The sequence below is a fragment of the Euprymna scolopes genome, chromosome 19 (genome assembly GCF_053919585.1).
Source record: "Euprymna scolopes isolate OS-2025 chromosome 19, ASM5391958v1, whole genome shotgun sequence".
Lineage (NCBI taxonomy): Eukaryota > Metazoa > Mollusca > Cephalopoda > Sepiida > Sepiolidae > Euprymna > Euprymna scolopes.
Genome location: NC_136500.1, coordinates 20,114,175 through 20,130,592, shown reverse-complemented (window position 1 = coordinate 20,130,592; position 16,418 = coordinate 20,114,175). Strand labels below are relative to the sequence as shown.

Genomic DNA, 16,418 nt, shown 5'->3' with positions numbered 1-16,418 from the left:
TTATTCGAACGCAACGATACCATGATATTACTTGCATTTACTTAAAAAACAAAAACAAAAAAATAAATAAATGCGCTAAACGTCCAATTAAGATTACATTGTTTTGTTTTGCATTTCTTCCTTCCGTTAGATGCACACTGCGAGACTACTAAGTTTATACTTCCGGTTTTGACGACTCCAACCGAGGAATCTAGCTATGAATTTCAATTGTTACTGACTTCAACTACACAATTTTTTAAAAACTCAAACCATTACATACTGCAAGAGTACAACTTCTTACATTTTCATATTTAAAAAAATTTTTTTTTTTTGTGTGAGTCGATTGCTGTACTAAGAATATAAGAAACATGCATTTCCTCTTTTTATTAGAATTTTCCATTACACCAAATTGAGCCACAGCAACGCGTGGCAGGGTAAAGCTAGTAATAAATATAATATTCTGCTTGTTCCTTTCTTAGTCCGTCGGGTTACGCTTTGAAAAAGGCCAAATACAATTTTTTTTTAAACTAAACTCTTTTATATATTGAAAAAAAAACAAAAAAACAGGCTTAAATTAATGAAATTTGACTTTTAAAAAAGCCAATCTGTTAATCCTGGACAAAAATGTGATATAGCATAAAAGGTGAGGATACCTGAAATATAAGGAGTTTAGAAGTTTGAGCTTATAAAAAAAAAAAAAGAAAAAAGAAAAAAGAAAGAGGAGATGGTAAACAAAAAATAGTGAATTAATTAATATAAGATAGAATAAATAAATACAAATGATTGCAAAGACAAAAATGAATAAAAATAGCTAATATATTAATTATAACTGTGGAAGAATACAGATTAGATGAATAAGAAAGAAAACTAAAATTCTTAGTAGCTGTAATCAAGGAATAATGAAAGGTTTGAGTATGGGGTAATAGGTAGAGAACAGAAATAATTATGATTAATTTTAGAATACAGAGATAAAAATGCATGCATGGTCCCCGTGATTGCACAGTGAATGAGGCATAAAAAAAAAAAATGACTAAGTTCAGCATTGCCCCTCACCCTCCCCATTTTCATGGAAAATCTGTTCTGTAATTTTTTTACTCATATCATGTTTAATGTTTGTGCAAAATTTCCAAACATTCCAAGGCATAGTTATTGAGAAAAGTGCAGACAGACAAACGGACAGGAGTGAATTTACAGGTTCTCCCCACCCTTTTGTTGGGGGACCAATAAAAATATTTATGGATACGAGAATATGGAATAGGAAAATTATTGGAAAAAGGTTTGAGTAGACAAATATACGAGGGTAGTTTCAAAAGTAAAGTCTCCTATTTTTCTTAACTCAAAAAAGTAGAACTACAAAGATGGGAACTATACCATTAAAACAAGCGACCTTTTGTGTTCCAGAATTTATTTTTCTACATAGTCATCACCATTCTCAACGCACTTTTGCCAGAAATTCAATGACGTATATCAGCTTCTGACACACATCCATGGTAGGGGTTGCTTTCTTAAGAGTCTCACACTGCCAATATCTGCAACAGAGGGATAAAACTTTCAGGTCATGAATGCAGAAGTTCAATCAATAAAAATAAAAAAAATAATCCTTGTTTTGCAATATATAATCATAAAACCTTCTAACTTTAATTAACTTGCGAGACGCATTCTAAAAGTAATGTCACCTATTTTTAATTCTGTTAATTGTTTTATTTTTTTTATTTTTATTTTATTTTTGTTTATTTCATTTTCATCCCAAATACGGCGCAGTGCCACTTTGATGTAGGGGGATATATCAGGGGACATAAGTTGCAGAGATACCATGTAGGGAGAGGAGCAGCAAGATGTCTGTTCACTTCTGCACATCAGTACAGTTGGGAAAGCAGGAACCCGGAAGGGAGTTCCAAAATCTAGCAGTTCTGGGTGAAGAAACTATTTGAGTAGAAGACTTTCTTACATCTTGGGATCTCTATTGTGTAGGGGTGGGACTTTGCTGCTTGTCGGGTTTGTCAGGGGGTATTTACATCGAGGGAGCACAAACGCTTGTAGTTCGTCGGAACAGTCACCATTATAGAACAGGCAGAGGGATGCAATTTCATTGATGGAACAAAGGTTGTAGCTTAAAAGGGGATTAGAGAGAATATATAAAGCAGATGATAATGTATAAAGTAAGGATTCATCTAATATATAAGATAAATAAAAACAGAATCATAATACTTAAGAACTAATGACTAAGAATAAAAAATTAATACGTATGTATTGAATAGGGAAAGTATCAGTTATGTGAACGAGAGTGAAATAATTTTCGTAGGGTAAAGCCCTAGTAGATTTAATAAAGGGATCATGAATGGTATGAACTTAATATAGAAACTTATTCAAGAATGATGGGGATGGTATAACTGAATAAAATATATATATAGACAAATATTACAGTCGCTACACTGAACATACTAATGTTTCAGACGATTGGTCGGTAATAACCAAAAGTCTTCGTCAGGTGATGTAATAAAGTCCATGTACCACTGAAAGAATTTCGATCTCAAATAGAAGAATTGAGGAAATATATATTTTTTATAAAAATACGCCTGTGGAACTCTGTTCCATCTGCCTGCTTCTCACCTGACTACAACTTGGATGTCTTCAAGTCCAACGTTAACAAATTCCTAATGAACCGCCCCCTTAAGTAAACACTTCATCAAATATCCACACTAACGTACTGTACTTGCAATAACCTTTATCCCTGAGTGGCTTCCAAGCCTTGATAAGTGGTGACCACCGTGTAAAAAAAAAATGTTAAATTTAAAAGGGAGGGGTGGTAGGTTAAGTGACATTTTAGATTCCAAACATAGAAAGCGATGGGGGGAAAGAGAGTGTATTTAAAGAAATTTTTAAATGTGTTTTTCCGAATAAAAAAAAAAAAAAAAATACAGAAAAATCATTGTGTGTACGAGTTTCTTCCTCATAGGTTTCAAAACGGCTGAGTCTATCTTTTGCAATTTTCACACAAAGCTAATTTATATGCCTGGCAGTGTTCTTAGATATGTTCTGCACAGAAATTCATCTGGTAAGTATCAATAATCGAAAAAAAAAAAATGTGACCCTTAAAAATAGTCTTTCTTTCTTATAGATAAAAAAGAATTTTTACAGGGTAATATTTTACATTAACCCAGCAAAAGAGATAATAAAATCTCAACAAATCATTTCTTCTTAAAAAAAACAAAAAAGAAAACCCAGAATTATTAACACCTAGAAATATAGCTCAGTGGTAGAGGATTCAACGACAAATCGAATGATCCCCTGTTTAAGCCCAAGTGTACCTCACCATTCTATTTTAATGTTTTCTTATTAATGAGTTCAATTTATGACTAAAGGAGAGGTGCCATTTAAAATTGCTGCAAATCATTTCTTCATTTGCATATTTAAAAGTTAACATTAACATTAATCAGAAGGCACTTTCCAGGGCATTCATCGTTAAGACCAAATATCAGCAGACAACAAATGGAATTTAACAAATGACATTATAATTTATTAAAAAAATTTTTTTTTTTTGTCGAATTAGTCCACCAGGCTAATTATTCCTTGTAATATATAATATTCAAAAGAGGATTGATTCTATAATAATACATATGCAATCTGCATAAAATGAAATATGTTGAAGTGTATTGTATGACCGGGCAATGCCGAGTGGCCAGCTAGTTATTAATAAGATTAACAATGTTAGGGGAACTTTATCATTTTGGTTAATAAATTGGTTATACTTATATGTTCTTTGTTTGTATGATAAAATCTAATGAAATATAAAGCATCTATTGAACTTAGGAGAGTAGAAAGTGGACCTTGTTACCTTTGCTTTCCTCATCTTGTACTTTAGTCCTCACATTCCATGAGTGATGTTTCTGACAAAAGTGGAAGAATTGCTGTTTTCTGGGTTAGAATCTATTCAGCTAATATTTATTGTTGGTTATTTTTTGAAGCCCTTCTTTTGTAGTTCTTTACATTAAATAGCTTCATGTCTTGTCTAGAGCAATTTCCATACAAAAAAAATAAATAAAAATATTAATATATAACTTATCATCATTATCTTTTAACCCCAAGTAGCTAATCCACAGATTTGCTTTAAAAAAAAAAAAATAAATAAATATATATCGTATATACATATATCAAGGCATAAAAGAGATAATTATTAGTTTAGAATAAATCCTAATTATCATGTTCAATAAATAAACAAGTAATGTAACACACCAAGATTAGTTAGATGATAATAATATCACCAATGATATGCCTTCATGCGTGAAGATTAGATATTTTACTGAATTATTTATGAAATTAACAATATCGCAGTTGCCTCCCTTTGATTAATTGCAGGACACTGAGTGCTTTAATGACTAATCATTACTCCTGAAATTCGCCCAAGCCAAGGTGGTGCTTGTCTACGACTGGGCCTATAAAAAATTTTTTTTTCAAGAAAAATCCTTAAAACGCTTTATGATGTATGTACCTGTCACCGCACGAAGATGTCATATTCCAAAAATTACGTAAATTGATCAAGTAGTTCTATTTTATTTAAAAAAATTAAATATCATGACAAATTCTATCAGAGAAAAGCTTGACACCATGTTTATTTTCAATGATACGTTACTAGTGACATCTTTTGGTAATTACGAGAATGTAAGATCAACAAGGGCAGGCAATCGACTTTATGGCCACCTGTTTGGGTGTGGAGCGGAGGGGGGGGGGACGTACAATCAACACAATTTTACGTGAAACAAGCATCCACACTTTGACCCCCGCCCCCAACAAAAAGTCTGTGGTTACATTGGGGAGGGGGGACACACATAAAAAGATGACAAACCCCTTTTTTTTCCTTAAACAAACAGGTGGTCATAAAGTAGGTGCTCATTATACGTTAATTTATTATAGAAAAGTAATCCCCCACTTTTTTAAAAGTAACATTTCTTCATATCTTGGAAACTACTCGTTTGCTGGAATGGGTGAAAAGTCGATTGTCTGCCCTTGTTGATCTTACATTCTCGTAATTACCAAAAGATGTCACTAGTAGCGTATCATTGAAAATAAACATGGCGTCAAGTTTTTCTCCAACAGAATTTGTCACATATTTAATCTTTTTAAATAAAAAAAAATACTTGATTGATTTACGTAATTTTTGGAATATGACATCTTTGTGCAGTGACAGATACATACATCATAAAGCTTTTTAAAGATTTTTCTTGAAAAATTTTTTTTTATAGGCCCAGTTGTAGACAAGCACCGCCAAGGTATATAATAAGTTCTTATTTTTCTTTTTTAATTTTTTTTTTCCACGGTGATCTTGCATGTGTCTGACGACTTTAAAAAGTCCTATTGTGGGGTATAATCCATTTTATCGCTTCACCCTGGTACTTCGAGGAATTAATTCTAAATCAGAACTTACTCAATAATATTATCACCCTTTTCTTAAAAAATTAAGTTTTTAAATAACAAATTCGTTTTAAACTAAAATACAAAATAATGGGCTATTATTCCATGTTCAATCCAATCCACAGATGAGCGTGAATTTTTATCGTTTAGCTTGTCCTTTATTTTGCACGAGTTACATTTTCATTTTGTAGATGTGTGTGAATCTATTTTACTACGAAGGAAACAAAAATCTACAATTTATTTATTTAATTTTTAAAAGCTTGTGATAAAGTACTTGGCTCAGGAACCACTACTGAATGCACAGAAATTTTGTGGCAGCGACGAGAGTCTTGTAGATGACGAGTGTAGTGGTCGACCATCGGATGTTGAAAATGATCAATTAAGAGCCTTAGTCAAAACCAATCAATGCACAATTGTTCGCGAACTTGCTCCTGAATTAGATATAATGTATACAATGATTTCCAACTATTTGAGAGAGACTGAAAAAAAAAAAAAATTGATAAATGGGTGCCTCACAAATTGAATGACAACCAAAAATGTGTCATCTTCCCTTCTTTTACGCAACAAGAACGACCCGTTTCTCAACCGGGTTGTGACATGCGATGAAAAGTGGGTTCTTTATGACAACTGGTGATGCTCAGCTCAATGGTTAGACACCGACAAAGTTCCACGACACTTCCCAAAGTCAGAATTGCACCAAAAGAAGGTCATGCTGACTGTTTGGTGGTCTGCCACTGGTCTCATCCATTAGTTTTTTTTATGCAGACAAAACCATTACGGTGGAAAAGTACTATCAACAAATGGATGAAATTCATCAGAAACTGCGACAACAACACCCAGCATTAGTCAACAGAAAAGGTCCAATTCTCCTCCACAACAATGCCTGACCGCATGTTGCTAAACCAACCCTATAGAAGTTTAACAAAGTGGGTTATGGAACTCTGCCTCATCCCCTATACTCTCTGGACCTCTCACCAACTAACTACCACTTTTTCAAGTATCTTGACAACTTTCTGTGTGAGAAATGCTTCAAGAACCTAATTGATATCAAAAATGCCTTTAGTGACTTCATCGCCATCAGAATGAAAGATTTTTAGGTTACTGTCATCAATACACTCATTTTTTGATGGCACATGTGTTGATTCTTATGGTGCTTATTCCTATCAATAAATTTTTGTTTGAGCCAAGGTATGTTCATCTGAATTTAAAAGTTAAAAACCACAAAACCTTTGTTGTCAACCTGATATATTACTAACACAAAGTATCAAACGAGAAAACATTATTTTACACTCAATCCATAACGGAATACAGAGCTTTACATTGCAAGTGATAATTTCCAAGTGGCGACTAGAAATAATAAAACGCTTATCTTTAGGCAATTGTGATTTTTTTCACAGACAATCTTCCAAAGCTCATCACTGAATGAAAAATGTCTTTTCAATCTTTATTCTATTTTTATTTTTTTAATAAAATCAAATTATTTAAACAACAAAAGGTTTAATAAAACTATATACTTTTTTTTCTTAATAAAAGCTGTTTTAAAAAAAACATCTAAAGAAATTTCAAACCTTCAAACCTCAACATAAAATTCAGTGCATATTCAGAATTACACTTATTTAAAAAAAAAAAAAATACAAAAAAAATCTTTGTTGTACACACTCGTCATGGAACGAAGATGTACTATTCCAAAAATCATATGGATTTGGCTAGTAACTTTTGTATTTGTCTAGTAAATGGAAATATTTAGTTGTGAAAGGTTAACTAAAGATAAATTTGTAGAGCCCTTCAATATGACCCTTTTATTTATTTATTTATTTATTTTTTTTTTTTTTTACATATGATATGATATTCAATTTTAGGAAAGGGAACCCAATGATGTATTTAGTATTGTCTGGATGTAAAGGCAATAAATAAAGTGATAATCATTTGAATAAATTTTAGCAAATTGATACACTTCAACTCTGTTGATGCATACTCTGAATTTATCAGGAATCGATGAGGATCTGTTTTTATTTCTGCTCCAAGCCCTGAACCTCGCAATAACAATTCCATTCCCTTTTTTTTTTCTTTAAATTTCTATAATTTCAAAGATATAAATGAAATAAAGTTAAACATTGTATTTCCTTTTTATGATTGTAGACAACAAACGCGGACCTCATACAATAATATTGTGACCTTTTTGCTCAAAAAGAAATATATTTCTTAGTATTATAGTTTCAGAATATATAGTTTTAGGGGTCTGTCTAAGAGGTCATAAACAAAATAGAGAACTACAACTTACATATCTATACACAAAAAGAATACCCGTCCCAGTGCAGCTAAAACTTAACTCCCCCCCCCAAAAAAACACTTTGCAACACTTATATAATAATATTAAACCTTATCTTTAGAATCCTTATTCCAATTTTTATCAAAATCCATTACATGAGTTTGATTCTAGAAAATGTTTAAAATGTATCGCTTAAGGCTTAAAAAGAAACAGAAATTAAAAGAATCTTGCTTAAGTGTTGCCTATGGATCAAACTTAATGCCAATCTGGAAATTTTTTTATTCGTATCATGCTTCCTAATACACCTTTAGACTACACCATTACTATTATTAATTAATATCTATTACTTATTGTTCAAATTTCATAAAAAGGTATCTGAATTTTCACCATGGGCTTTCACCCTCTCTTTGCCCCATTTGTATGAAACTAAATTAAACTATGTATCATTCACATTACTTAGCCTTATATCTAGTAGCTGTGCTCCAAAATTCACATTGATCAGTTAAATAGTTTTGGAGTTAATTCTATGCATACAAATATATAAACATGTGTACAGACCTAACTTATCTAAGTAGAGATAGTTGCAGTCCAAAATATGTTAAACTGTTTTACTGAATACAATGATTATATATATATATATATATATATATATATATATATATATATATATATATATATTGTATAATATATACAGGAATTTACATTTATATCGGTAGTCGGTACATTGAGAGTCGGCTGAAGAGAGCCTGAGGCGGACATTAAGAGCAGTCCTCAACTACCGGGCTTGAAACCGTCGGTACCGACTACCGATATAAATGTAAATTCCTGTATATATTATACAAAAAATATATTGCTCTTATTTCGAGAAAGGTTTTTTCCCTAATAATAGAGCACTGTATGGGATTTCTTTTTCTACAAAAAAGTACAAGTATATATATATATATATATATATATATATATATATATATATATATATATATATATATAAAACATTGTCATCCATTGAGTAAAGATTGTTTGGCTCAGATAAAAAAGAGTTTGCAAAGCCAGTTCAATTTTATGTAAAAACAAAAATAAAAAAATTAGTCCGCATTAATTTTCTATATGTCTCTTTTTGTTTTTCTCTAACGAGAAGTTAAATGGCATAAATACTGTGAAGATAGAGAGACAGTCACTGTATCCAATAAGAGGGGGGGGGGGAGACACAACGTACAGTGAGAGAAGATGAGAGTAACAGAAACTTAGTAAGAGCTTTATTAATTTATGGCTGATTAGAATGTAAATTAATTTTTTTTGCAAGCATAGCTCAATCATAAAACTGAGAAATATTTTAACAAACAAATTTGATTAACTCAGATTTACTAAAATGATAAGTATCGACAAATAAACTGATGTAATAGTTCCATACCTTTGGCTCGCTTGGTAAAGGTGAGTGTGGCCTCGGGACATTTCTCTCCAAATCATCATTGTCAGCTGCCGGTGAAAAATCATCCGATGAATCCGAATCAAGTGAAAGGCTCCAAAGGAAGGGATCTTCATCAAGACTGAAAGGAGGGGGTTCAGAAGTCGAACCCCTTCGCGTTGTAACTTTTTTCTCATCCACCATAATTCCCTGGGGGCTTGTTGCAGGGCTCCCCCGTCTACTGTTAGCGATTCTCCGGCTCCTGATGTCAAGAGCATTCTTTATCGACCCTACTAAAAGAGATTCCATTAAGTCATCGGTGAATTTTTGATGAAGTATCTGTTTTTTCTCTTTTGATTCTGTCTTTTCTTCAAGCTTTGATTCCTTCAACATGGGAGATGAGGAAGTGATTTTAGAAGCAGACACTAATGCTTCCTCCTCATTTGCTGTGACTGTCGTCATCGTTGTCATATCAGTAGTGGTCGTTGAGAGTTTTTTGACAGGAGAGGTTTTCCTCTTTGGTTTTGGCAACACAGAAGGGCCAGCTTTTTTTGCATTGGCCATTGTTTCTTTTTTCTCGGTGGCTATTTTGCATATCGTTGAAACGGATGAGGATACCAATTTATCAAAGATTTCATCTACGACATTATCGATTTGCTGCGATGATTTCTGAAAGGTGGAGTCTTTTAGAGATTCTTGCAAAGGCGTTTCTTCAATACTGATAACGAGTGCGGCTTCAGAGAGTGGTTTCACTTCCAAATCACCTGATCGTTCCTCTCGTGCTTCCTTGTCAAGACAAGGCGTAGAAGCTAAAGAAGGAGTATGAGAAGAACAGCTGAATTGACCATCGGGTTCATCTCGAGGGCTTTTCGATACGAGAAGACATTTTGAAGAAGACGTCTGCTCACTTGTGTCACTATGAAGAGAAATTTGTTCGCTGATTTCGTCTTCTTGCTCGGCATCGGAAACCGTCTTATCGAGGGAGAACTGACTGATTTCATCTTTTTTGTCATCAGCATCATCACAGAACGACGGCAAATTATGACGACTACTTGTGGAGTTATCGACTTCTTCAAAATTTTCGGAATATTGTTCTGAAACGGACGTGAAATCTGTGGGGAATTTATTGTTTGACTTTGGAGATTCTTGATCCGGTTTCACCCCTTCCGATTCCACATTCACCGATCCGGAAGGAGAGTCTTTTTCTTTCTTCAGATTCAATTTCAAAATGGTGCCATCATTATCGCTACTCCTAGACAAGGCACTGGACGAAGGTACAAACTCAAATTTCTCACGGATACTTGTTGGAGCCTCGGACAAGGCAGACGCTAACTGTATGGACTTATCAGTCGCCAGATGTTCGGAATCCAATTGATCTTCAGTCTCTGGAGATTTTTCATCAGTTTTCATGCTCAGCTGCCGGGATTTTCCAGAAGCCGATTCTGCTACCAAATCCACCTTCACAGACGGTAAAACATCCTTAGAAGATGGAGGCGATTCTTTATTAGTTGTCATAGCTAAGCCAGAGTGGCTAACGGACCTGAGTGAGGAAAGAGTCTTTTCTTCAATTTCTTCAGCAATACTAGCGCTTTTAATCTCTTCAGATTTTGTGCTCTGCAATTCAGTTTGGATATTTTGTGAAAGAACATGGCTAGCGACTGGTGAAGTAGAAGATATTGACAACTGTTGAGGCCTGTTGTTATCTCCTTTGCTGGCAGCTTGAAGCCGAGGTGACAATGTGGCAGAACAAATGGACATTTCAGGTTGAAAATCTGATTTTATTGGAGACAGCGGCAAAACGGTCTGAGCTGGATAAAAAAAATGAAATTGAAAAATTAAAGAAAAGGCAAATTAAAAAATTAACTTAAAAGAAAATTAAAAAAGGGATGGGAAGAGGGAAGCAAAAACCGGAAGGGGGGGGGTGAAATAGAAAAAGAGAGAAAAGATAAAAGTTTCAATAGGAATATGTTGCATTTTTGTTCTGGGCAACACTGGGTAACCCTGCTAGTTTATTATAAGGATGATGCAAAATGATTTTAGGAATTACAAAAGACTTATGTCTAATCCATTAAATCCAGTTGCTTAGCAGAGGCTTTGTTTCCATGAGTTTCGGTGACTATGTTTTGTTCGTTTCGTTTTCATAAAGTTTTGTTTCGTTCATTTTTTATTATAATGGGAGCAACCTAACAATTGCAATAAATGCTCATTGAATGTTCTTATAACGTAAAATTTAAATATTTTGATTGATTTAGAAATTTTTTTATGTAATTACTTTGTTAAATTATTCAAAGTGATTAATAAATGCGATTTTTTAGTTGATATAATTATAACTTTTCATCTTTCATAGTTTTTTTGTTAAGCCTCTGTACTTTTTGACACATTCTGGTTGTAATTAAATATTTATAGATATACGAAGCAAAACGAAAAATTAACAAAACAAAATGATACAAAAGGTTTTGTTCTGTTGTACTAAAAACAAAAATAAATTAATATTTTAAATGAAATGAATCCAACCCTGCAAAATTCTCTTATAAGTAGGTAAACTTTGAGGCGTTATAGTAAAATGGCAGACAAAATTGATTCGCAAGCAGTAAATACTCTCCCCATAAACAAGCAAATTATTCACGACAAGGCAAATGCCTGATTGCTTATTTCTGGCTGCCCTACTGGCGCATTAAATTAGAGAAAAAATTTTGGTCAACTTCTCCAAGTGAGGAGACCAGGGTCCGAAAAGCATGGAAAGCACAGCTGGCTATGCCCTTATAATAACTATAAATACTCTAAGCGACATCTATGTATCCGTCCAAGATGTTGTCAGACTTATCAAGAACCTTAACGACAGCAAGTCAATGGGTTCTGACAACACTCAAATTACTGTGCTTAAAAATCTGCAGTGAAAACTATCTCTATTCTTACAAAGCTGTTCGATCATTACTTAAAAGAAAAAGAATTTTCATCTCCTTGGAAAACTGCCAGTCCTGCTCAGTATTTAAAAAATACTGGAGATGTCTTGTGTATCATAAGTTGCTTTAATCTGTGATAAGTTCAACAGCTGACTAATATCTCACAGAATCAGTGAATGTATCGATGGGAAGTTTCATTTCTATGACAATAACCTTTATTAGAGTTCTGCACAAAGGATTGTTTCACAAGCTTGCTAGCTACAGAATATCCATAAATGTAGTTGGTGATGAGGAGAAATCTGAAGCATGTAGAATCAACACAGATTGCCTCAAGAATTCATTCTTGGCCAAAACCTCTTCCTGATTTTTATTCTCAGATCATTTGTTTACATTTACACAGATGGCACAACTGTCTACAGCAGCACTTGAAAAAAAGCACTTATTGATTCTCTCTTCTCCGACATGGAACACGTGATTTCATTGAAGAGAGGGAGGGTGTAGTGGCTTGTTACTTATAACACTTCTAAATCAGGCTTCTCTCCTTCAACCACTAACACTTGGATCACTATTTTGCCTCAGTTGAATTGCATGGCTCTTTCTCCTTGAGGAAGCCCCTTGTTTTGATAAACTCTAAGGATTAAAAATGGAAAACTTGCATAAAATCTGTTGCTGCAGTCATAGAAAAAAAAAATAGATCATTCTACTGCACTATAAAATACCTAACTCCTGATGCAATGTGCTTCCTATATAAGAATCAGATACGTTCTTAGGTTGAGGTACTGCTGCTACATTTGAGGAGGTTTCACAGAGAATTCTTGCTGGCATTGAAAAAGTACAAAATTGACTCCACAATTAAGTGTGTGTGTGTGTGTGTGTGTGTGTGTGTGTGTGAGAGAGGAGGGTGGTCAATCTCTTCCTGACAACCCATTTCTCACAGAAGAGACATCGCTAGTTTTTTACTGCTCTACTATTTCTACCATTATTTCCATGACTGAGCACCAATCTCTGCTTCCCCCCCCCCTTGTAAAAATATTACCTGCAAGGAACCTGCCTTCTTCCTCTATGTATCTAAAATCATGAGGCTTTCATGAGCAGAAACTCTTTCCAAAAACTTCCCATCAGCAGAACATGATTGTGATGTTATGCGGAAACCAACACACTTTGTAGCCTCAGTCGCAAGGTAGACAAAGAATAAAAAAAGAAAGAACTCACTTTTTTTGTTGTAGAATGACATTTTTTCCCTTATCCTACCGCCCATTTACCGACTTTTTGTTACAGCTAGGACATCTCTCACGTGATTCAAATGTGCTGTCAAGCTTCATCCACGTCTCTACCGTGATAGTCTTCTCTACTGTCCTTTCTCTCTACTTTTTATAGTCTTTTATTACACATGGCTTGGCATTTGTATATGCACATCTGTGCTATGTTACACAATACCAAGAGTTTACTTCCTTGCTGATTACAACATGGTCATCTCTACGTCCAATACTAACAAATACCTATCAAGTCGTCCTCTTAAATAATTAAATCCTACCTACTTCACCCACGGTATTCTCTTAGGGCATTGCTGATCATCCGACTGACAATCTCATTAATCTTTATCCTTGTGTAGCTAGGGTGAATGATTAGCATAAAAATATGTTGAAATAATCATTGTTATCTTAGCCAAAAGCACCCACTAGTCCAGTGAATAAGATATCCATTGTTAATTGGGTACTTCTACAGTTTAATCAAGACATTAAAAAATGAAAATATCGAGAAAAGGTTATATTGTACGTATCCATTTTGGACTGAAGATCTCCAGAAAAAAAATTCACTTAATTTGATCAAGTATTTTTTTTTTTTACAGCAGAAAAACATGTTTTTATGACAGCACATTGAAGGTGGACATCTTTGAATTTTTTAAAATTTTTATTTGGATTTTTTAGAACACGCCATGGGAGATAACTCAGTTTAAAGTGCCTACACTCCCTCCCCATCTTTAATACTAGCTTTTCTTCCTAAAAAGATCGAATCTTTTGCTCGATATCATAACAAATTTTTTTTTTTCCCCCGCTTAAAAAAAAAAAAAAAAAGAAAAAGAAAAAAACTACTTGATGAAATTAAGTGAAATTTTCTTTCGGAGAACTTCATTCCATAACGGATACGTAACAATATAAACTTCCACAACGGATATAAACTTTTTTTTGATATTTTCAGTTTTTAATGTGTTGATAAAACTGTACAAGTCTGTTGTTACCTCTTTAAATATACCAGCATCCTGATGCAAGACGAGAACAGCCACACTCCCACGAGATAAATAGTAAAATGTCCAATAAGGACAGATAAAACCATTTCTAATTTAGAGATTTTCATATACTAACTCTTACTGATAAAAAATATGAGACCTACAAAGGAACGGTTATAAGAATAGGAGGTGTGTCTGAATGGTAATGAGTGTGCTGCAGGGGATATGGGTAAAAGAGGGATAAGTGGATTGCATTAATATCTAACATGACCTGTATTGGGGTTATAGAACTGTAATCTTATCTTTCTGCAACCATTACATGTTTTTGCACATGGTTTTGTTCCCTTTCCTTTTTTAAGGTTGTTACGGTATGAGCACTGAAGAACGAATAAAAAAGACATCAGTGTGATAAAACAACCCTCTTGTTCATTAAATCTTACTTCAAGTGACTTTTCTATTCCCAAAAATCCAAAAGATAATAAAGGGAACCCAATTTAAAGGCACGTAAACCATCAAGAAGGCCATAGTGACAGAGGTGAGACACATTGTTGAAAAATCCTTCCAACAGTGGCAGAGAAGAATTAAAAAATGCATTAAACTCAAGAAAGGTGTTAGGGATAATTTTGAAGGTGAAACTACGTAGTTTGTTGCTTGGAATTGAAATAAATTGTTGATGATACTAATCCCATTACTTTTAAGACACATCTTGCTTGACGTTAGAAAATTGATAGATGTTGCTTTTGGGTACTTGTACAGTTTAGACAAGACATTAAAAAATGAAAATATCGAAAAAAAAGTTTAAATTGTATGTATTCGTTTAGAACGAAGTTCTCCGAAAAAAAATTTCACTTCATTTCATCAAGTATTTATTTTTTTTTTTTTTTTTTTTTTACAGCGGAAAAACACGTTTTTATGAGAGCGCGTTGAAGGTGGCCATCTTGAATTAAAAAAAATTTTGTTTGAATTTTAGAAATGACAAAGGGAGATAACTCCAGTTAAAGCACTGACACCCCTCCCCATCTCTAATACTAGCTTTTCTTCCTAAAAATCGAACATTTTGCTCGGTATCATAACAAATTGTTTTTTCGCTGTAAAAAAAAAAAAAAAAACTACTTGATGAAGTTAAGTGAAATTTTTTTTCAGAGAACTTTGTTCCGTACAATTTAAACTTTTTTTTTTTCGATATTTTCATTTTTTATTGTCTAGACTAAACTGTACAAGTACCTGTTTTTGTTCTTTAAGACTTACTTTCATCGGCACTTGAGCCTGTTGAATCTCTTTTGCTTGTTTGGACTGAGCTGACATCGGGGGTTGTTGATCTCTGCTTGAATTTCCGAGATTCTGATACTTTTGGTTGTTTTATTTGTGGTTTGACCCCTTTATTATTTGAAGACTTTTGTTCTTTTTGTAAATCAGCTTTTATCTCGTCAATGTAATTGTCATAAGCCTGAAAAGATAGATTTAAAGAAAAAAATCAGAAACAAATAAAACGAGTTGTCTGTCTGTGATCAGATATTTGAATAAGTAAGAGTTATCTCCCCCTGTGATCACTACTATTATTGTAAAAATGTGAGTTAAGCACATTTGTTGAAAATAGAGTGGGGTTGGGATAATGACTGTATCTTTAGATATTTGTGAAAGAGTTGAATTTTTGCCAACTAATAAAATATTTTCAGTCTTTACCCAATAAACCAAATATTTGTTTTATATAAACCTTTATACTTTTAAATCTTTGATGATGTTCAGATCATGCCTATCATTTTGAGGGAAGATGAACAATAAATAATTAAAACAAGAAGTGAATAAGAGCAATAGGGGGCTGAAGAAGAAAGAGAGGGGGGTGGAGGTGGAGCAGAGAGAGAGAGGTGGAGCAGAGAGAGAGAGAGGGAGGTGGAGAAGAAAAAGAGAGGAGGTTAAAGAAGAGAGAGAAAGGGGACGAAGAAGAGAGAAAGGGGACGAAGAAGAGAGAGAAAGGGGACGAAGAAGAGAGAGAAAGGGGACGAAGAAGAGAAAGGGGGGTTAATGAAGAGAAAGAGGGGGGTTAAAGAAGAGAGCGAAAGAGAGGGAGTTAAAGGAGAGAGACAGAGGGGGAGTTAAAGGAGAGAGACAGAGGGGGAGTTAAAGGAGAGAGACAGAGGGGGAGTTAAAGGAGAGAGACAGAGGGGGAGTTAAAGGAGAGAGACAGAGGGGGAGTTAAAGGAGAGAAAGAGAAAGGGGGAGTTAAAGAAG

General features: G+C 33.8%; 1 protein-coding gene across 3 annotated transcripts in view; it reads right to left on the bottom strand.

The window, feature by feature from the left end:
- Positions 1–16,418, bottom strand: part of LOC145303474 (uncharacterized) — a 266,228-nt gene that overhangs the window by 11,558 nt on the left and 238,252 nt on the right. For all 3 annotated transcript variants that reach the window (XM_080144825.1, XM_080144826.1, XM_080144827.1), the window contains 2 exons: positions 15,438–15,636; positions 9,066–10,867 (listed from right to left, as the gene is read on the bottom strand). In XM_080144825.1, the coding sequence (XP_080000951.1) occupies positions 9,066–10,867; positions 15,438–15,636 (2,001 nt within the window). The remainder of the gene's footprint in view (positions 1–9,065; positions 10,868–15,437; positions 15,637–16,418) is intronic.